General features: G+C 43.2%; 1 protein-coding gene across 9 annotated transcripts in view; it reads left to right on the top strand.

Moving 5' to 3' along the window:
* RASAL2 (RAS protein activator like 2) overlaps nt 1–21,290 on the top strand; it is a 303,510-nt gene extending 282,220 nt beyond the window's left edge. For 5 of the 9 annotated variants that reach the window (XM_014561395.2, XM_014561392.2, XM_014561398.2 and 2 more), the window contains 6 exons: nt 34–895; nt 6,722–6,856; nt 8,525–8,727; nt 9,938–10,025; nt 13,299–13,329; nt 15,653–21,052. In XM_014561395.2, coding sequence (XP_014416881.1) covers nt 34–895; nt 6,722–6,856; nt 8,525–8,727; nt 9,938–10,025; nt 13,299–13,329; nt 15,653–15,795 — 1,462 coding nt within the window. In that variant the 3' untranslated portion in view covers nt 15,796–21,052. Of the gene's footprint in view, nt 1–33; nt 896–6,721; nt 6,857–8,524; nt 8,728–9,937; nt 10,026–13,298; nt 13,330–15,652 lie in introns of all 9 variants that reach the window. The other 4 variants (XM_006187285.3, XM_006187284.3, XM_014561394.2 and 1 more) reach the window with 3 other exon arrangements.
* The last annotated feature ends 3 nt before the right edge of the window (nt 21,291–21,293 follow it).

The following is a 21,293-nucleotide window of genomic DNA, read 5'->3' as shown; positions in this document are numbered from 1 at the left end:
CAAGAGTAATTAAGGTCCTTTCTTCTTCCACAGTGATTTACATAAACTGAAATCTCCAAGCCAGGACAACACAGACAGCTATTTCAGAGGGAGAACGTTACTGCTGGTTCAGCAGGCCTCCTCACAGAGCATGACTTACTCGGAAAAGGATGAAAAGGAAAGTAGCCTCCCTAACGGCCGGAGCATCTCCCTCATGGACCTCCAGGACACGCACGCCGCTCAGGTGGAGCACGCGTCCGTCATGCTTGATGTGCCTGTGCGCTTGACCGGAAGCCAGCTGTCCATAACCCAGGTGGCCAGCATCAAACAGCTGCGGGAAGCCCAGAGCACCCCCCAGAGTGCACCCCAAGTGCGAAGGCCCCTGCACCCGGCCTTGAACCAGCCAGGCAGCCTCCAGCCCTTGTCATTCCAGAACCCTGTCTATCACCTCAGCAACCCAATCCCAGCCGTGCCAAAGGCCTCTGTGGACTCCAGTCTGGAGAACCTAAGCACTGCCAGTTCCAGAAGCCAAAGCAACAGTGAAGACCTCAGGCTCAGCGGGCCCAGCAACAGCAGCATGGAAGATTTCAGCAGGCGCAGCGCCCAGAGTGAGGGCCTCTCCCGGCCGCACACCGTGCCGGACAGGCACGTACCTCTTGCTCTGCCTCGGCAGAGCAGCACCGGGCAGGCCCAGGTCCGGAAAATGGACCAGGCTGGGCTGGGCGCCCGAGCCAAAGCCCCGCCGTCCCTGCCGCACAGCGCTTCCTTACGGAGCACGGGGAGCATGTCGGCGGCGTCTGCAGCCCTGCTGGTTGAGCCTGTGCAGCACGGGAGCCGGTCCCGGCAGCAGTCCTCTTCCTCCAGGGAGAGCCCTGTTCCCAAAGTGAGGGCGATCCAGAGGCAGCAGACGCAGCAGGTAGGGCTGGGCGCGGGAGGGTCCGGCCCTTTCCTCGGTTCTTTGCGTAGATGAGTCGTTGGGAAGTCCAGTTGCTTTTGGGGATTCCGCTTTGAAATATTTTCTGCAACCTTTTCCTGGAAAGAGGAAATGAAAAGTTTGGGGAGGTTTCTGGCTTGGGGAGGCAGCAGAATACGCTTGACTCACTACCCCCAGGAGACTGTAACAGCCACGAGGGGCGGTGGGGGGTGGCTTTCGTCTCTTCCAGCAACAGAGCTGCCACCTCAGTTTGCACTGAGAGCAGATCTGTGATGTTGAGTGAATAGTTGGACACTTCAACTATGAAATCGACAGGCCAAATCAACTAGGATATATTCTGGGAATCTGGACATTAATCTTTAATTTTTTTTCCTTAAGTTTTCAGAATAAAGTTTTGCATTCTGAGCTAAGAGTTTAATATAACTGCACTCTACTCCATCCCCCAACTCCCTCTGGAAATGGCAAATCCCATATGCCTTTTCCTGGAAATGGCTGGAAAAATAAACAACTGAACCCCTACAGAGGCAAAGTAAAGGAGAGAGGTAGAAAGATAGAAACACGGGTGATTGACAAGGACCCTCTAAGCATTTATAAATCTCTTACATTTCTATTTATATGGACAAGCCCAGCCAGTGTCGTACCTCATCTCAATAGAAGATTATCAAACTTTTTTCTTCACAAATAGAAAAGTTTCCCAAGAATTTAATCATTTCTTCCTTACATGTTACATTTTGAGGCACCAGTGCATACTTTGCTCTCGAAATAAACTAATAACCTTATGAATGCATATATACGTTTCTTACTTTCAGCTAAAAAAGATTTTTCTCCTAAAAAAGATTTGTTGATTTTTTTTGAAACCTAATCATGCTTTATATGTATTAGGGAGCTTTGTGGTTAAAAGAGTACTATGACAAATCCTTTTGTCAGCAAAGATCGCTGGTCAGAGGAGGCTGCAATGAGACACCAGTGTATCTCCTTCATATATTTGTATTTTTATAGGTAGGCATTTCCTGATTTGGCTGCTTCTCCCTCCCCTCTGCTGTGATCAGAGCCCTTGCCCCCACTTTGATAATTACTGTTTAAAAAAAAAATAAGAACATTTACAGAATCCTTGAATACAGAAGTAGAGGAATGGGTGAAAAACTTAAGCTGATACTGGTATCTGATTTCCTGGGCAAAACCTCTTAGCTAGTCATTCTTTCCTAAGAAATAAGTCTTAAATTTTTCCTTTTTATTCTGTTTATATTTCCCAGTTTCCCCAATTCATTTGATTTAATAAGTATTTTCATTTAAAGAAAAGGAAAAAAGATTATATTATGTTAGTATATATAGCAATTAAATAATTTTTTCCTTTTCTTTAGATGAAAATGCTTTTTTGTATGTGTCTTTTATATATATATATTTGTACATTTGATTTGTAAGTTAAGAGACTATCCGTCATTCACATCTTACCGTGAATTAGTGTACACACATTGCTTTTATGCTAGCTTCTGGTTGAGAGCAACTCCCTTCAGAGAATTAAAGTGTTTACGGAGAGGAGAAAAGAAAGATAAGTAATTTTAGAGATGGAATACTATGTGAAGCAAGTATCCACGTGGGGGCTCAGTGCAGCACAAGGGCCCTGAGGATGAGATAAGGAGTAGAGAAGACAATCAGATTGGCAGAGGGGCAGGACTGGGAAAGGGCCCTCTGCCTACTTTTCAAAAGTTGCGTTAGACCCAGCCCTGGACAGAAAGAAGAATGCTTACCTTGTCCTCCTGCATCATGTAGTCCTCAGTTCCCAGCGTCTACAACTCAGACTGATTATTTCTAACCATTATAAATTGAATAGCCTTTTGTGTGGGCATCTGAAACCAACTGTCATTTATGATACTTGCGCTATAGGAAGATAGAGTACCTATCACATAAGCACTCAGTACGTGTTTCTGTGGGTGGAAAAAAGCTATCTGGATGCATGGGGGTAGGAAGAACATAGGGTCTCCATATAACCGGTTTAAAATTTTTGTGCCACATGCATTATTGTGTGGGAGAATGTCTATATTTTATCAGCGTGAAGTGGGGCCTGGTCACAGTGAGATGTCTCAGCACAGTTTTAAACTTTCACCTTTGTTTATGCCTTTGCTGGTACTGCCACTGTCATATCAGTTAAACCATAAATCACTGTATTTTGATTCCTCAAATTTCTGTTGTTTTCTACACTGGCTTTTTCTATGCAGATGGTTTATTCTTTTGAACTTACGTTGTTTTTTTAGTTCCTTCTCTTTCTGTTTCTTGCACGCTTTTCTCATCTCACTCCCTTGCAACTTCTGATGTTCTATGTAATCAGCACATTTTTTACATAAATTCCTTTACATATTTTAATTGCAAATTTGTGCTGGGGAATTCTTCTCTCCCCAGCACTGGAGGATTTCTTTGCGGGGATTGTTCTGTAGGCATCTGTAATTATTGGTGGCTTTGTCCCATGCAAATTCCACTTGTATCTTAGCACAAAGGAGCGGCCATTGTCGGCAGTGTAACTAGCTTCAGTCTTCTCCATCTTCTGAGTGGGAAGGAAATAAAATCCTGGTGGAACAATCTATAGGGAAGGAATTTTTTTTTTAGAAAACTGTCTTTAAATTTTTTGCCCCTTTTCAGCCTTTGTTTGGATTTCTTTTTAATCATCTTCCTTTCCATTTTGTTTCTTTGTGTATCTTGTACTCTGTATATATAATTGACTTTGTATAGATATAGCATGTTACCTAACTTTAGAAATTCAAATTTCAAGAGGCTTTTAAAATAGGTGTTTGACAAGCCTGTCAGAATGATGCTGTGGTTTTCACATTTGGGTTTGTTGAACCCTCTCCTAAGCAACCTCTTCAAGGATTCTCAGAGTTTACTCTCTAATTTAGACAGCCCTTTCTTTGGTGTTGGTAGCAGAAGTGTTATTCATTTATGGGAACCTGGCGATTTCAGGCTATGGAGAAGCTGAAAGCAACAAGTCTTGTTTATATCTAGTAAGTACCAGCAGGGAGCAGGGAACCGACCTGTTCTCAATCTTTCTCAGCACAGCCAGGCTGACTGACTAGGATCAGTGGGCCTGCCGTCTGAGGCCCTTTTGCCCTAAATCTTTATTTTTCCCAGAGAAACCCTATACAAGCTTTATCTCAAAAGGGAGATATTCCTAATAGGAATCCCTCTCCTTTTCATTTTGTCTTTTCGTCCTTCATTTTCTTTAATGATCCACTGTTGAAAGTGGGTGGATAAAATGCTCATCCTAAGGCTATAGCTAAGCAAGATGGGATCTGAACCCCTTACCAACCTCTTTTCTCAATTTCTTTGACTATAAACTAGAGAGAATAAACTTTGCTATCTATGCAGCTTTTACAGGAGATTGAATGATCACTGAGGAAAGCCTTTGAAGTACTTCCAAAGGATTAGAGGGAAAACACAGGGTATCCTTCTCTTAGTAGTAAACTATACTTGGGTACTGAATTCTGAAGAGAATCCAAAGTATTAATAAATGAATATTTTATTGGGCATCTATTATGCAATTACATAGTCACTACCATTTAGAAAAAAACTATGATATGGTGCCATACTTCAAGGGTTGACAATCTCACCGGGAAATAAGACCAGCACGCATAAGACCAATAGAATAACTGTAAAAGGTAGTATGTAGTTCTTTCATACGAAGAGCATATTATAATAAAAAATAATTTTGAAAGAAAATTTTAAAATAAAAATCACCTCTGTATTCTTCCAGTCTAACACAATAACTATTTCTGATTTCTTCAAAATTACTTTTCCATCTCTTTGTAATTATGTAAAGGTTTTTATCATGAATACAAGGAATAGTTACATAAATTTAATTTTTTTCAGCACATATTGACCACCTACCATATGCCATGCAAAGTGCTAGGATATATTAAGAAATGGTTGAAAAACAGATTCAACCAATAAAATAGGAATAGACTCGAATGCCCAGTTCCCATTGTACACTCTCTCATAATTCATTGAACATTGTTAGTCCTTCTGAAGATAAGGTAGCTACCACCATCACCAGTGAAATGAACCAACTCTTGTTTTAAGTAAGAAGAGAACCAACTCTTCTCACTTAACAGTTACAGCCAGGTTACGTACGGAGTTGTTGTTCTAAATATGTTTTTAGGGGCAAAGATCTCTCCTTAGTATATTTTTAGGGATTGACACTCAATAAATAGTTACTCATAGCCAATCATAGGGAAGGAAAGTTTACTCAAGCAATATCTTAACTATAAAGCAGAAAGCTATTGAATTAGCTTCCTTGGAGTTACAAATCCCAAATAGTAAAGTTGTTTGTTTTAGCAGCTACTTGATCTCAAGCATCAGTTGAATAGAAAATCCTGGTTTCACAGGAAAATGGCTTTCCTGTGCCCTGTGTGGTAAACTGGTAAGATTCTAAAATTTTTAAAAGTTTGTCTCCTTTAAATATTGACTTTCTATTAATGTTCTAAGACTCAGAACTACAATATTTTGCCTCTCAGGTGTACATATATCAAATGAAAACCTAAACCCCTCATTTAAATACCTATATTTTAAAATATCTGTATATTTAGAGTTTAAGTGGGTTCTATTCCAGAATGGCATAAAGACTCTTAAGGTATGTAGCTCTGCATGTGAGAGAAAATTCCCTTCCACTTATGGGATTATAGAGTATTGGTCCTCAAAATAGAAATTCATTTTAATTATAAGAAGGCTAACTCACCTACAGCGCTTTGTTCTGTCTGTCTCTCGGGAAGGCCAGTGAAAACAAATTTGTTGTATATTTCCAGCATTGTTTATGGAGAAAGCACTAATGTTCAGTAGTCTAATATAAACTCTAATATCCAGTGCCAGTTTTTTAAGCATAAGTTATAGTAATAACATCTAAGCTCTATAGTACTCTGTAGTTTCCAAAGAACTTCCGCAGTCACTACCTTACTCAGTCCTTAAGGACTCCCTGTGAGATGGTCAGGATCGGTGGTGATAGTGCTGGTGGTCACATCCCTGGTCAGTAGATTTGGAAAAGAGTATTTAAGAGGTTAAGTGACAATGTAAGTGGCAGAGTTGCTACTCAAGGCCAGAATTCTCATCACTCTGTGTATCTGTATTGGAAAAGGCCAGTTTATCTAGCTGTCCTAACTGGAGAGAAGTGTCCCTTAGACTGAGGCGGCATCCATTGTTTTGACCCTGTGTTCATCAAGAAACTTTCTGGTACAATACGGATTTCTGAGTGAGCTTAACTTAACATCAAGAAGTCAGTGCTCTGTCAAGAGGACCAATATCACTTTTTGTTTTTCCTCTTCCCCTAAATAGCTGATGTGAAAATTAAGAATTCGGCATTCTGAAAACATAAATGGGTACCTTGTGAGTTATTCAGCATTACTCAGTTCTTGGGTTCCTGATTGTCCTTGGGTTAAACAGATGTTTCCTCACCTGAGCAACCATCCATCAAGTTGTGCCTTTGTTCTGTCATTCTGTCACCATCGTAATTTCATTAGGTGATGACCTAATGAAACCGCTGGACTAATTAACAATTTTAAGGCCTTGGCTTTCCGTCTCTGGGGGGGAAAAAAGGCAGGTTTTTGATGTGATTTCTAGTCACAGTATTTCAGAGTATTTTATTCTTTTACAGATGGTTATTCTCTTCCCTCCCCACCAGCCCTGAGAGTAAGAAAATATTATTTAGTACTGAGAGCATTTATCAGAAAACAGGGGTCACAGTTAGGTCTTCCAAGAATAGCACTCTTTGTGAAAAATAACTAGTGGATGAGCTCTTTTGGGAGATGCTAATGAGTATTTCTCATGCAGGTTCAGTCACCTGTGGACTCTGCCACGATGTCCCCAGTGGAGAGGACAGCAGCCTGGGTTCTGAACAATGGGCAGTATGAAGAGGATGTGGAAGAAGCTGAGCAAAATCAGGATGAAGCCAAGCATGCTGAGAAGGTAGAACCTGGTCTGTCTTTGTCAATTTACTGTCCCCACACACATAGTGATTGGCTCCCAAAAGGGTTGTTTAGCCAAGAAGACGGTCTCCCCCAGTCCCCAACTCAACTCCATCACATACACCTCTGCGTATAATTCAGTGTGTGTGAAAATACGCAGAAGTGTCCATCAAGCTGAGGTAGGGGACATTAGCTCTAATTTTTTTTATATCAGTTGCCTTAATTGGGAGAATATTCTGCTCTTCATTTCTAGTTGTTTTAGGTGAATACTTAGTGTTTCTTATAAACTAACCAAGGTCCAAATTACCCTTGAATTAGACTTCCTTTCTGTATCTTTGTAATAATTTTGTCTTTTTTTTTTTCTTTTTGCCTTTTCTGGATAAAGAACTACTAAATCTATAGATGATCTTTTAAGAAACATTAACTAAAAGAAGAAACCAAAAAAAAATATTAACTAACTATTGCTTCAGTTTTGTTTTGTTAAGAAAAGCTGACAAGGAGAAAAAAGATTATCAAATAAGAGCGTCGACATGTTGTATGGCATTATCTCATTTAATTACCAGCCAGACAACTAGCTTCTGCTCACTTGTCATCGTGCTCCTAAACGATGCTTATTGATGCATTCTACCTCTTCAAACTGTCATCAGAATTGCCATCTTTGACCTTCTAGGTTAATAGACATAGTTTAGGACCATGATGTTGGGTAAGCAGAAGCTAATTGTCTGATTGTCAATTAATGGGGACATTATGTGAAAATACATAGCATTTTACAGAGCACCATACAGATTTACTATGAATTACTAATGAATTTAATTAGATCGTCTACAGGAAAGCATAATGCTTCTCACCTCACCTAGAAACTTGACACTCCAGTTACTCAAACCCAACCATAGCAATGTCAGTGCAAGAAAGGGCCGTGTAACCAGTTGAATTAAATAAAGCTTTAGTGAGAAGCGGACCTGTGTATTCCAACAAGCAGTACCAAATTGGACAGAAATGAACCACTTCATGAAGACAGGCCAAGAGGTAGTAGTAATCAGCCCAGAGAACACGTAGGCCTTCTGCTTAGAGCTCATGACCTGACTGTTTTACACTTTTATAGTTGGGGAGAAAGCAGTCACCTATTTTGCCACAAAATTCTCTGTATTGGTTTAGCAGCTCAACATAGTAGGAATGATGCTCGTTCTCTGAAGGGCTGGCTGTGGTGGAGTGAGGGAAGGGCAGTCTGATGAGTTAAGCCGTGTCTGATCCTGCAGTACCTGTGATGATGCAGGAATCTTTTCTCTCGTAGACAGCTGGCTTTTGGCTTATTTTCAGTGAGTTGTCAGACTTCTAAGTGCTTGATCTTTTTTTTTTCCTGCTCCCATCTGATACCATCACAGATTAGATGTGGCTTACAGCAACTGGTAGTTTAATGTAGAGAATGATACATAAATACATAGATTTAGAATGCCAAGGTAAGATTCAAAATGTAATTTTAGAATTACCGTTTATGCCCATTGATCATTTTAAAGAAAGAACATTGGTAGCACCTGGAATGGCAGCTCCTCCAGCATCCAGCTGCAATGCCTAGGGATTCTTTCATAAAAAATAAACCGCTAATGTCTAAAACCAGGGTAACTCCAGCTTTTCTCTCCCTGTCTTTGGCGCCTCTTCGCCTCCGCTGTAGTACGAACAGGAAATTACTAAACTGAAGGAGCGCCTGCGAGTGTCGAGCCGGCGGCTGGAGGAGTATGAGCGCCGGCTGCTGGTGCAGGAGCAGCAGATGCAGAAGCTGCTGCTGGAGTACAAGGCCCGGCTGGAGGACAGCGAGGAGCGGCTGCGCCGGCAGCAGGAGGAGAAGGACAGCCAGATGAAGAGCATCATCAGCAGGTGAGGGGCCCGCCGCGTGGAGGACGTGGGCTGGGCAGGGGCCCAGAGCCGGGGCAGCAGCAGCCGCTTTCAGCTCTCCGTGTACGCCGTGTAACTGGCTCTCTCTCTTACAACCTTCTAAATGTGAGCCCTTGGTGCACTTCCTTTGAAGAAAGAGGTAAGCGTACTTTCTTTTAATTGTAATAATTAGAAAGAATAAAATCTCAGTGTCTCACTTGAGAAGTCTTAGAGGAAAATTGAATTTTAAAAATCTTAAGTATTCAATGTCCAAGATTACCTTAGTTTTTCACAGCAAGTCCAGAGAGGTGGAAAGGAGTTCCACTGGCTGTCTTTGGGGCCAGAGAACCAAGGGGGAGGGCCAAGGATGCCAAGGGGAGACGAAGGGGAGGGCAGTTTTACCAGACACTCACGTAGCACTTACCATGGGCCAGGCCCTTTTCGAAGCACTTCACAAATTAAATTTGTTTAATCTGTTAATAGTAATTTGTTCGATACCAACCTCTGAGGGTAGGCATTATTATTATTCTCATTTTACAAATAAAGAAACGGGCAACAAATTCGTGAAGTCTCTTGCCCAAGGCTACTTAGTGGTGCAGCTGGGGTTTGAAGCCAGGTCGTCCCGGCCCAGAGGCCATGCTCATGAGCGCTGTGCTCCAGTATTGTTAAATGCTGTAGGCAGGTCGGGTACATTAAAGACAGGAGAAGTTGTTTTTAGCAGCACAGAGGTATTTAGCAGTCTTACTGAGAGCCATCTCATGGAGTTAAATACACATCAGGCCGTTAAGATGTGAGTGGTAGTTGAGAAAGAAAGTAGACCTACTAAGCATCGAGCATGCTCTGAGGAAACAGCTGCTCAGGGGAAGACACAGGTCAGTTGTTATGAGGTAACAAGGTCAGGAGAGGGTTTGGGTTTTGTTAGTTGGTTCGATGTTTGAAGATGAAGTAGGTTGTGCCGAGGGAGGGATTTGATAGAAGAGGGAGAGAGAATGACCGTGGGGACAGTGTCCCGGAGGAGATGAAAATGTGTGGGATGCAATCACAGGAGAGAAGTCGACTTTGGATGTCTTCTCCCAAGGTGGGAGAGACGGTGCAGCGGGGGTGAGGGAGACGTGGCAGCTCTGAGCTGTCGTGAGTGTGGGTTTCTCGTCCTCTCCCCTGGCCAGCCCTCTCCTTGAAGACATTGATCTCTCTCCTTCCTGCCCCATTCTAGGCTAATGGCTGTGGAAGAGGAATTGAAGAAGGACCATGCTGAGATGCAAGCAGTCATTGATGCAAAGCAAAAAATAATTGATGCACAGGTAAGCAGGTTCTTGAGCTACTAGAAGACACTGATTTATAATTGTTATTTCCTGACTTCCCACCCCTTGCAAATGCCAAGACACACACTGGAAAATGGGTCATTGGAAAGTTCTCGGCACGACCTTTTAAAGTTTAAAAGTTTCTGTGTGACCTCTATGACTTTTCCTTTCCTTCCCTGGTGACAAGTCTGTTAACCCAGCCAAGCTCTAGCGCGCTTAGTGCGGTTGCTCGACGAGTCTCAGCCTAGTGCATGATGGGTTTACTTCTTTCCTTCTGGAAAGGAGGGCACTCTCCAAGAGGTACCTGTGAGAAGTACACTGCATGTGTCTGGCTTGTGACCTCCACTGCCCATCGCTTGGCTATGATGTTCACGGTCTTGTCAGTCACGTCACTGTGCCATCAGCCTCCAGCCCCGGGCAGCTGTATAACAGCCGGGGACAGACAGGGTTGCAGAAGGTCCTCTCTTGTTGTTCTTTTGGTTCAGGGTTTGATGATGATGCTCGGGACTCGCTTGGCTGCCCCTCTTTGTTGCCGCTGTGCTTAGAGAGCCTCTTTCAGCTGACAGAATCAGAGCCTGGGCCTCTCTGCTCACTGGAGCTCAAACCCGTGACACTTATGGCATGATGATGGCCACAAGCACCTCACAGGGACATGTCAGTGATCGGAGCAAAATCCAGGAGGCAGGAAATGTTTCTAAGTCCTGTTCATTTCATCAGTGCAACACCTCCTATTTCTTAGAGTGAAACAAATAACAAAGGCAGGTGCAGCTGGGGCGTGGCTGGTCTGGCCCCGGAATGTGTCACCTCCCTGGAGGCCACCCAGCCAGTTTGCGTTTCTCACCCTTAGATGCCATATCATTTCCCTAAGCCATGAAATAAAAACAGGAGCCAGGACTTTATATCCTGCTCTCTCCTGTACACGTCAGCCAGTATCGGTCTATGGTGGAGCCCCCCCAGATTCTTTACACAAGCACTTAACGCCTCCAGTCTGGTTTCCCGGCAGGGCTACTGTGGGATGGGGTTTATTTTTCAAAGGAATTGGGAGTGAGGCTGAAGGCAGAGCTATGGGAGGACCGTGTCACGGGCCGCGCACATGAGCCCCGGGAGGCCAGCGTGAGCTGCGACGGTCTCTCGTGAGCACAGCTCCCGGGACATTTGGACCCTTGAACTCGGCAGTTTCTGGATATTTAGACCCCCTGAGAGTCAGAGGAAAGTTCTGCTGTGATTGTCTCACTTGGTCCTTTTTTTAAACCTTTCTGGGTGTCCCCAGGTGGGTGAGGAAAGGGTGGCAGGGACATAGCCATCTCGCTAGACATACTGTAAAAATTCACCTGAGAGGCTTCCGAGAAACAGCCTGGGTAAGGGGGGCAGTTTAGTTAGGAAAACTAGTGTGGATAAGTTTTCACTCTGGGGTTTTCGGTATGACAGCATAAAGCAGGGAGAGGTATATTAGTAACCACACCAGAAGAGATTTTGGTTCTAATGAGATCAAACAGACCGCTTTGATACTCAGCTGGTCTGATGCCATGTCTGTCTGAGGCGGAGCGGGCTCGTGGGCATCGTAGTCGCGGCTCTGCACACGCTACTTCCCCTTTCTCGGCTGCCTGTCCGGACAGCCTCATCGTTAGCTTCTGAAGGTTTCTATCCACCCCCCCAATTTTGACATCTAGGGTAAGATGACTGGATGATGAAGCAGGAGTCATAGGCATAGACAGTGAAAGCAAGGAAGGGAATTAGAGTGATCAGGGCTCAAAAGCGCTGGAAAGTAAGGACCTTTTCTCAGTTAACAGGAGGGTGTCACCATTCAGGAATGGGAGAAATATTGTCCTCAGAGCATCAGTCAGTGTCAGACGAGTGGTCTGGCTAAACTAGATAATAGTTTGGGTCCATACCTCAAGGCAGTGGTTTTCAAATGGTTTGATTCTGTGGACTGTTTTGGTGGAACCAGAGGCACCTTGCGTAGACAGGCACTTTCCAGCTGCTCCTACTGACTGCGCAACAAGGACTCCTCTCAGCTGTTGGGTCACATCACACCAAGGTTGGCCAAATACCATCAATTACCTATTCGAACACAAGCCTTACTGTACAGGCATACCTCATTTTATTGCGCTTAACAGATCATGTGTTTTTTTTTACAAACTGAAGGTTTGTGATACCCTTGCGCTGTCAGATTGTAGCATTTTTAAGCAATGAAGTATTTTTTAATTAAGGTACGTACACTGTTGGTTTTTTTTCTTTTTTTGACATAATGCTATTGCACACAGACTGTGGTATACTGTAACTATGACTTTTATATGCACTGGGAAACCAAAAAAATTGTGACCCATTTTATTGCAATATTCACTCTATTGAGATGGTCTGGAACCGAACCTGCCATATTTCCCAGGTGTGCCTGTATAATAAATTTTCTACGGGAAGCTCACCATGGATCCCTAAAGAATACTTGGAGAATCTCCTCAACTGTGTAAATCACAAGTTATAAACAGTTTTAAATCACTGAGCATAGTTTTTTAAAAAATTATAATCTCCCTGAAAGGAAGGTTTCCCAGTTCCAGCTGTTGTCAATATACTGAAATCGTATTTTAGCAAAAGACTATGAGCATCCTTTGGCATCCTTTGTAATGAATGACTTTTTACATCAGATCCTTTCCTTTGTAAGGATAAATCTCATGTCTCAAGTGTTTGATGGAGCAGAGCAGCCCTTCTGGCGTCACTTAATAGACTGAGGACATGTTTGGGGGCGAAAGCTTCCCAGTGAGGTAACCCAGACTGCTATGTCCCTGAAATCTGCCGTAGTGCTGCTGACAGTAAAAAATATTTCTGAAACGAATACAGTTGCTTTCCTTATACTAGAGTCGAGCCCAACATTTCCCAGAACACTGAAGGCCAGGCTCAGTGAACCTGTTTTCATGTCTCTCAGCAACCCTGTGCCCCTGCAGACAAGCCTTGTCCCTGAATTCAGTCTCTCCATCTCCTAGAGCCAGTTCGTGCTCCAAGGCCCCACCCGGGTCAGCCGCTTTCTCACTGGAGCTGGAAAAGGATGAGTGCTCCACTGGTGCCCCTGTCCTGGACCCTATAGCACGACCCTGGGGATCCTGGTGGTGGTACTAAGGGACCGTTTCTTAAACGTCAGGCCAGGGGCTGTGCCACCTTTCACCCCCAGGGTCTCTCCATGGGACTCAGATGGAGAACAGAGAAGGGCTTCTTCCTAGGAGAAGCAAGCAGCTGCCTAGTTACTGTTGCAAGTGATATCTCCGCTGTGTTAAATTACAGGTCATAAATGGAGATGAGATTATTCAAACAGGCAAGTAACCCGGTCCGTTCTCTAGCTGAGCAGTTCCCAGCCCTGGCCCAGTGCACTGGCCTCCTACACATTCCAGCTCCTGCGCTCCCCGCACTCGAAGCCCTTCCTGTCACCCGTGAACTAGATTACTTTGCCTTTCAATCCAGGCAGAGTCTAAATGTCAGGGCATCTTTTGCCAGCTGAACTTGACTTTCAAAAGTCCCTGTTTGATTTTTTTTTTCCCCCTCTTTTTCACTTTTTATTTTACTTTAAGAAGTTGGTAGTAGGGGGAGTAACAAAGGGAGTTTCTCCACTTGAAAATTTTCAGCTGTTTAGAATGAGGATTGCTCGGCTTCAGCTTTTACTCTTGCAGGAAATAAATAAATGCGATCATTTTTAGTCTCCTTTTTGACCCTTTAAGAATCAAGTATTTTTTCATGGAAGCCTAATTTTTTGGGGATCAACCCTGGAAAATCCTGCATTCCTTAGAGCTGGGGCGTTATAATTTATCCTAATGCTGAAATATTTTTTAACCATTTCAAGATATTACCAGTCTTTCTGTTTAGAGATTATTTCTACCCATAGGACGAACGATCATATCTGGTTCCTACCCCTGTTTCTTGGTAACCACTGGCCAGCCCTTACTTACCGGTTTTTAAAAGATCGATACTCATTATCCCAGTAAACTCCACTGGCTGTGATTTTTTAAATTATTATCTTTTAAAAGCCTTGTAGTTCTTTCTTTCTTTCTGTTTTACCTATCCTTAAAATGAGTTACCTTCCCAAAGTAAAAAGCATCTTATACTAGATTAGTGGTTAGTTAATAATGCTGATTTTTTTATGTCTTACCTCCCGAGTTCTCCATCAGGGAAAAGAAGAACTTTTTTTTAATGATAATAATAAGTGTGAGCTGGTTTTTTTCCCCCACTTTTGAAACTGTGACCACCAGCACTGCTACCCGGTGGATACCCACCCCCACCCCCAAAGCAGGAGATTAAAGAGAAGCGTTACTTGATGCTGGTGGTGTGTGTGCTTTTACCTAAATTTCCCCCCAGGGCAGTGATCTCTCCTCTGCATCCTTGGGCAGCACATCTCGGGGCAAAGCAGCGCTGCTCCGGGCGCTGGAGAGCCTCTGCTTTCATAGCGGGGGACAGCGTCCCAGCCTCAGCCCTGTCTGTCCCCTCCGAGCCTCAGCGCGACTGTCCCCAACGTGCTTTCCCAGGGCAGGAAAACTCCTTTGGTTTTGGGGGTTGTTCCTCGTATGCTGCTTTCTTTTTAATTTCATAGACCTAGGTAAAGAGGGTCCTTCTCAGCATTAACTTGATTTCTGAAAAATGACGCCTTCATGTTGGAAAGGTTCTAGAATGATTTCCCTAGCTGCTAAAGCTAAGACTAGGGTTTCTCTCCTAATCTTTGCGAGACTGATAATATTTTGATGGGATGATTTTTTACTTTTTTAATTTGGATGAACCTGCTTTACTCTTAGATTGCCCTTTTTTTCACCCTTTTTTTTGTGGAGTTTTGTTTTTTGTTTTTTTTTTTTTTGTATATTCATGAGTATGGTTCCAAAATATTGGTTCTAAGGCTTCCCCCCCCCCCAAGACTCAAAAGTAAAATGAAAGCAGTCTCTTCACTGGGTAGCTTCCCTGGAGTACCTCTGAGCTGGAATGAGTCAAGGAGCTTGTGTTCTCTGTTTGTTTCCATGTGTTCTGTTTTTGGCATCCCCCCTCGGCCACATCTCCCTCCCCACATTCAGATAACTCCTCAGTCTGAGCTTCTGGCTGCTTCTCCCCTCTTGCTGTTGCATCCTCACTTTGTTGGTGACTATAAGCTGCCACCATGTATTGTTTCAGTTCTGAGCACAATGTGACTTCTTCCCCAGTGTGACCCATGTGCCCTCTTTGGGGGCTAAGAACCCATAGATCACATGCACTTCTCCTCTGTGAAATGAAACCTCTGGTGCTTCTTTCTTTACCACCTAATTCCCATGTTTTGGTTTTGACCCAAAGTATTTAATACAGTAAGGCAGCTTGACACCTCTGTTTCATAGCCTTAAGTAACACACGGTGTCATTTTTACGCCATGTCATAGGGTCCCGAGGGATGATTAATAACAAATACTTCTATGCCGAAAGGAAAAAAGAGAGAAAATAAACACAGACCCATTGAGCTCACGGGAAGCTGGCCTGACTAGGGTGCAGAAAGAGGCAGAGACGTTCCATTTGTCTGGGAAGCATCACGTGTACTGCTGTTGGATAGAAAGCATTAGAACAGTCACTCACTAGAGTGTTACGGTGTGGTTGCCTGCCTGGAGCCAGAATAAAGCCATGATTGGTGTGTTGTAGGAAAAACGGATCGTGTCGCTGGATTCGGCCAACACCAGACTGATGAGCGCGCTGACGCAAGTGAAGGAGCGGTACAGCATGCAGGTCCGCAATGGCATCTCCCCCACCAACCCCACCAAGCTTTCCATCACGGAGAATGGTGAATTCAAAAACAGCAGCTGCTGACGGGCTTTGTGAATAGACAGACTGCGGGAGGAGGCAGAAGGAAGTGTCCCCGCTCTCCTCCCCCCAGCCCTCTCCCCAGCCCCGCCAGGTTTACAGAACGTTGCTACTTCAGAACAGCAGGGTGGCGAGAAGCTCTCGAATGGAGAAAGGAACCTTGTCTTTCAGGGCATAAGGCTGAGACTTACAAGGTCGACGCTTTCCCCCCGTGTCTCTGTGTACATAGGGAATACTTAGTTCTGGGCCATGTACAGAAAAGACCACTGTAATATACCCAAAGGAAGTTAATAATGTAGATTACCTTTTTAACTATTGCTATTTTTATGATTGTTGTCCTCTCATTGAAAGCACTGCAGTTCTTAGAGGAGGCAGAGTAGGAAGCGCCTGTGAGTGAGAGACGAGCCCGGCGCTCAGTAGGTAGAGACCACGAGTCTGTCAGATCGAGCACGCAGACCACAGTAGGACATGGCTGGAATGAATTTTTCAGGGATTCATCTGCCAGTTTAAAAACCCCACTCTGGTTCCCTTGTCCTTTAGGAAAAGGTGCGAATACCAAGATCCAAACAAAATAGTTTATCCCATTGATCAACCAAGACTAGTTCTGGGTGGACAGCTAATCTGATTTGGGGATACACTGTTCCAGAGGACACAGATAAGAGCTGTTGCATCAAAACTGAACTTGAGGAGTCATTTCTAATGGAATTCCTGTTCGTGTTCATTTCCTTCTGTCTGTAGCAGATGGGAGTTTTCCATTTTAGATAGGGGGCTTTTTTTTAACCCCAGTTGTAATAAAGGGTGTTCTTTTTCCTCTTTAGAGTTTACAACACTATAAATATTTGTGTCTCTGTATACCATCTTCATCTTCACACACCCACTGCCCTTTCCTTCCCCATGTGGGAGCAGCCATCACCAACAGGGTTTACTCTCCCCTGGAGAGGTTATTCAAATATGCTGTCCATAAGCCATCTGAAATATACACCCTTTCTTCCATACAGAAAAGGGCTAACCATACCATAGCCAAAATCTCTGAATATTTCCTACTGATTTTTTTTTTTCTATTTGTAAGTCATCATTTTTGTTTGGGATAAAGATTTTATCCAGTGTACTAGCAAATCTCTGGGCAGGGTAATTTTTTTCTCAGTCTTTAACTTTTAAATTGCTCCTTCCTCTAATCTCAGTAAAATTTGGAAAAGAAATCCACATCTGAAGCATTGCTCTCTTGAAAGTCATGATTACTCTTAATAAAAAAATAAAATACTAGAAGTGCAAGGTCAGCACATTCCAGTTTTTATTCCCATGCTCTTTGCAGATTTGGCAATAATAACCCAGTTTCACTAGTTGTCATCCTTGGCTTTATTGTTGGACAGAAACCTTCATGGAAACTAATTTGCTTCCTTTTTCCCAGAGGTGTGAAATGTCATCTTGAATGCAACCTTGATTTCCAGAAGTATGGAATGTTACAAGTTAAGCAGACATTACATATACAAGTATATATACATATATATATCCACACAGATGTACATACGACTGCACAAATAGGAAAAGTTCCTGCCTTCTCTGCTGTCAGATATAATGTTAAAAGGGATTTGAATCTCTTTAAGCAAGATCTAAGCAATTGTTCATATTGAGAAACAACATTTCTCCAATAAGTTAAGGATGTTTATTTTAAATTATAAACTTAAAGGAATTTTTTTAAAAAGGAAAAGGGGAGAGGAGGGTTAAACAACAACAAAAAAAAAAAGACCTGAGAAAGCCATATGCATGGAGCTAGTGTTTCCACATAACAGAATATTTATAAGAGGACAAGGAACTTTTATTATGTCCCCTTTTGGGTGAAGCCCCAACAGAGAACCGAGCGTCCCTTGTCCCCACACCCCAGGCTGGCATCCCGACCTCTTCAGCACCAGGAGGATCTCTGTGTTGGACCTTGCGTCTCAGCAGCCTCACCGTGGTCCCCACCCCACAACCTGTGAAAACATTTCCCTTTGTAACACCCCCGCCTCTGCCAGCCAGAGATCTAAAACAGGGGCTGTCCTGGTGGCTGTCTGATCTGCAGGCTCCATGCCCACGTGTTTTGGGGAGCTTCTTGACCCTGGATGATTATTTTACAGATTCTTATCTCTTCCCTCCAAGCTGAGGGTGCACGGTGGCCAAAATCACTTATTTTAGTAGGAAAAAAACATTACCAATTCTGAAGGAAGGAGTGCCCTTTGTTGCAGAAGAGGGTATGTAAACATAGATCTGTTCTTGTTTGCAGCTGTTCTCAGCTCTAGCCATGTTTAATTCATTCTTTGTAAAAGCCTTCAGAAACCTGGTAAAAGAATGGTCAGTTTCAGTGGCCTTAAGTATGTAACATGGGTGACGTCTTGCGTTGAAGTTTGGAAGCTCTCAGGTGGTGGCTATGGATGACAGAGGGCTGAGAGACTATATTGGAGGGTTGGGGAGACACCAAAAATCAAATATGTTTATGATGGACACAGGCATATCTTGCCAGCATCATGGGAGCACCTTAGAGGGCTGCCTCTGTTGGAAGATTAAATGCCCAAAACGTTTGGATAGATTGTGCAGCCCTCTATTACCAGGTCGTCTTGAATAAAGAGAGTAAATAAAGTTAGAAGTAAGCTACAAGTTCAGTGTAGTTGCCAGATGTTAAATTTTAGATTATCCTTTGAGCTTATTCCTATCCAAATACTCTTCTGAGGATTTCTTTAAAGAATGCTGCAATCTGTAGAGATCTTATCCTGAAAGATACTTTTTTTTAAGTATGGAAGAAGGCAGCAACAGATGATAATTTTTATGGCGGTATTGCTTAATTGGCTTTTCTTCAGCCCTAGTAAGTACCTAGCCCTGTTTTGCTGGGAGGAGGTGCATAGTTGACAAAAAAGGAGTGAGAGAAGACAGCCACGTCCTGCACTCCTGACACCCAGCACATCACAGCACAGACGGGTGCGGCACAGACCAGGGCTGAATGGAATTTGGAATTCAGGTGAAGGGCTTGCAAAGTGCTTGTCTGGCTGGCAACCAGACGTGGCCGTGAACAAGAACAATGCTGGTAGGATTTAGGAAAAGAGCTTGCTATTTCACTGTCATTATCACTGGAGCAATAAGCTTCCTGAGCCGAAGCTGCCAAAAGGAGTGACATTTCCATCAGGTCATCATAGACCCTGAGTCTCTGCAGTGCAAGCTGTGACGGGGGGAGATTCTAACTGGGTGACAGTGACAAACCCTTGAGCACTTGCTGTGTTCCAGGCACTATCCCCGAGGTCCTGCTGAAGTCAGGGCAGTCTGTTGGTCAGGGAAATGTGGCAGAGTGAGGTGACAGTGCTGCTGGAACATTGGGCCTTTTTCACTTGGTATTGAGTTGGTCAGAATTAGCTTTCTCTGGTCTGCTTCTGCCTTTCACTGGACAGTGAAAGAAAGAGTAGAATTTTGTGTCTACAACTGCTGTATGCCCTTGAGAATTAACTTGAGTAAAGTTTTTCAGGTCTTTGTTTATGTATCTGTAGTTCTGCCGACCCTCCGAGGCGCACTGGGTTGAGAGCCATTCCTTTTCGGAAGCCCCAGAGCGAGACCATTTCCATCAAGTGAGTTTGATTACAATTAGTTCCACCTTCCACCTGGATTTAGTTTTAGTTGTCTCCAGTTTGGAGTTTCTGAGAAGGCTGGTTGTGGGACTGAACTTGGGGAAGGAAGCCTCTTTGGGATTACCTAAGGCCCGTGTGACCCTGATGGAGTGGACACCAGACTAGACTTGTTCCTGGGCCCAGCTCAGCCCAGGCCACACCCTCCCTGTGTTGTCGGCGCCACCACTGGGGGGCACCTTCTCCCACAGACAGTGGGAGACAAAGGGGGCTTCCTTCTCTGCATCCCTTTCCCTTTCTCAAGTCTAGTAGTGAAATCTCCTGCTCACTTCCACAGTAAATAGCTTCTTTCCTACCCCCTACCAGAAGGCCAAGAATTTCGGGCCAAGAGCTTCAAGACTCTTTTTTCATCAATATGTCAATCGAAATGACCTCTTTTACTAGTTTTTTGAAAAGCAAGATATGTTGGTGTGTTGAATTTTAAATAGAATCTCTTTTGGTATTTGAGTGACTGTTATTAGTTCTAGAAGCATTCTCCTGTCATGACCCAGTTATGACTGTGCTTGAGTTTAGGAAGGACAAAAGTGATGAAATTTGCATGAGAGAATAAATATCTTATGAGGAGTGAAAGAACCTAAGAAAGCTACATGATCCAGAAGGCGGCTGACACACAGCAGCCTTCTCCACGGCCCAGAGGCTCCAGGAAACCGATCCTGTTGCACACCCCGACAAAACACACAATTCCTAGGACTTTCTTTTTCAGAATGTGAGTCCATTTTATAGAGCAGTGATTCCCAAATTTCCTTGAGTTTTTTAGATTTTTATGCTTTCTTTTGTTAGATGTGGTTCCTTCCTCTTTAAAATGTACTGTATGTGTTACACGTACATATAAGTTAAACTTGAAATTGATTTGGTTTGACATTGTCTCCAGAACCCTTGATATCATTATTGGTACCTTGGGGAATCATAGAGAGAAAGTTGAATATCTCTGATCTGAGAGGATCCAGAAGGAAGTAGCTTTGATTCCTGATCAGTTAGCCCTCAGGTGTTTGAGTAACCAGCCCAGCAAGGCTTGGTGGTGAGCCAACCAAGGAAAGCAAAGTGGTCATTTTTGCCCATCGTTCAGCATGCATTTTAAATTCCTGCTCCTTTCTCATCTTTCAGTGCCCTTGTCTTCCCCTAGGAAATGTTTTAGTTCAGGACTTAAACCAGTTTATCTGTTGTAGAGAGATTTCCACAGAAGCTGTGTGTTAGGGGCCTTGATTATCTGTGTGAGGGTACAAATATTTAAAAATAAATATCGTACTTGTGTCATTTTTAAACTCCCAAGGGAAAAATTTCAATTCCCAGTTCACCGAAAGGTTAAATACTAATTGACTCAATGACCACTATTCTGCAGAAAATTTGAAATAAATAGTGAAGGTTAAATTGTGACTGGTGCTTAGACATTTCCTAGTTACACTGAAATTAACTCAAGCAGACAGCAGCACATTAACCTGAGTCCCACCTGTGAGGAACTTACCTTCTAAATTTGATTTTGTTTTGCATCTCCAGGGCCTTAATAAGAGTGTGTTAATAATACACATGACTATTTTACAATGATAGCTCTAAATAATTTATTTTTTATTTCAAGAAAGAGAAATACACCTTAGAAAAACAAAACCCAAGATTTTATTTTATTTTTAAAGCCATATTTTTGTGCTAGTAGCACTTAGATTGTTCCATATGTGAGATCCATATCTGCATTTCATTACCTGGGTTTGTTCTAAAAGAAGATTTATTTTTGTTCTGTGAATAATTTTTGACGGTTCTTGTACATGTACAGATATAGATACGTTTGAGGTCTTTTATTGATATTCCTACAAAGAATACAAATAAACTTTAACTTTAAACATTTC

The sequence above is a fragment of the Camelus ferus genome, chromosome 21 (genome assembly GCF_009834535.1).
Source record: "Camelus ferus isolate YT-003-E chromosome 21, BCGSAC_Cfer_1.0, whole genome shotgun sequence".
Classification (NCBI taxonomy): domain Eukaryota; kingdom Metazoa; phylum Chordata; class Mammalia; order Artiodactyla; family Camelidae; genus Camelus; species Camelus ferus.
The sequence above is the reverse complement of the archived record's forward strand: the minus strand, read 5'-3'. Positions and strand labels throughout refer to the sequence as shown.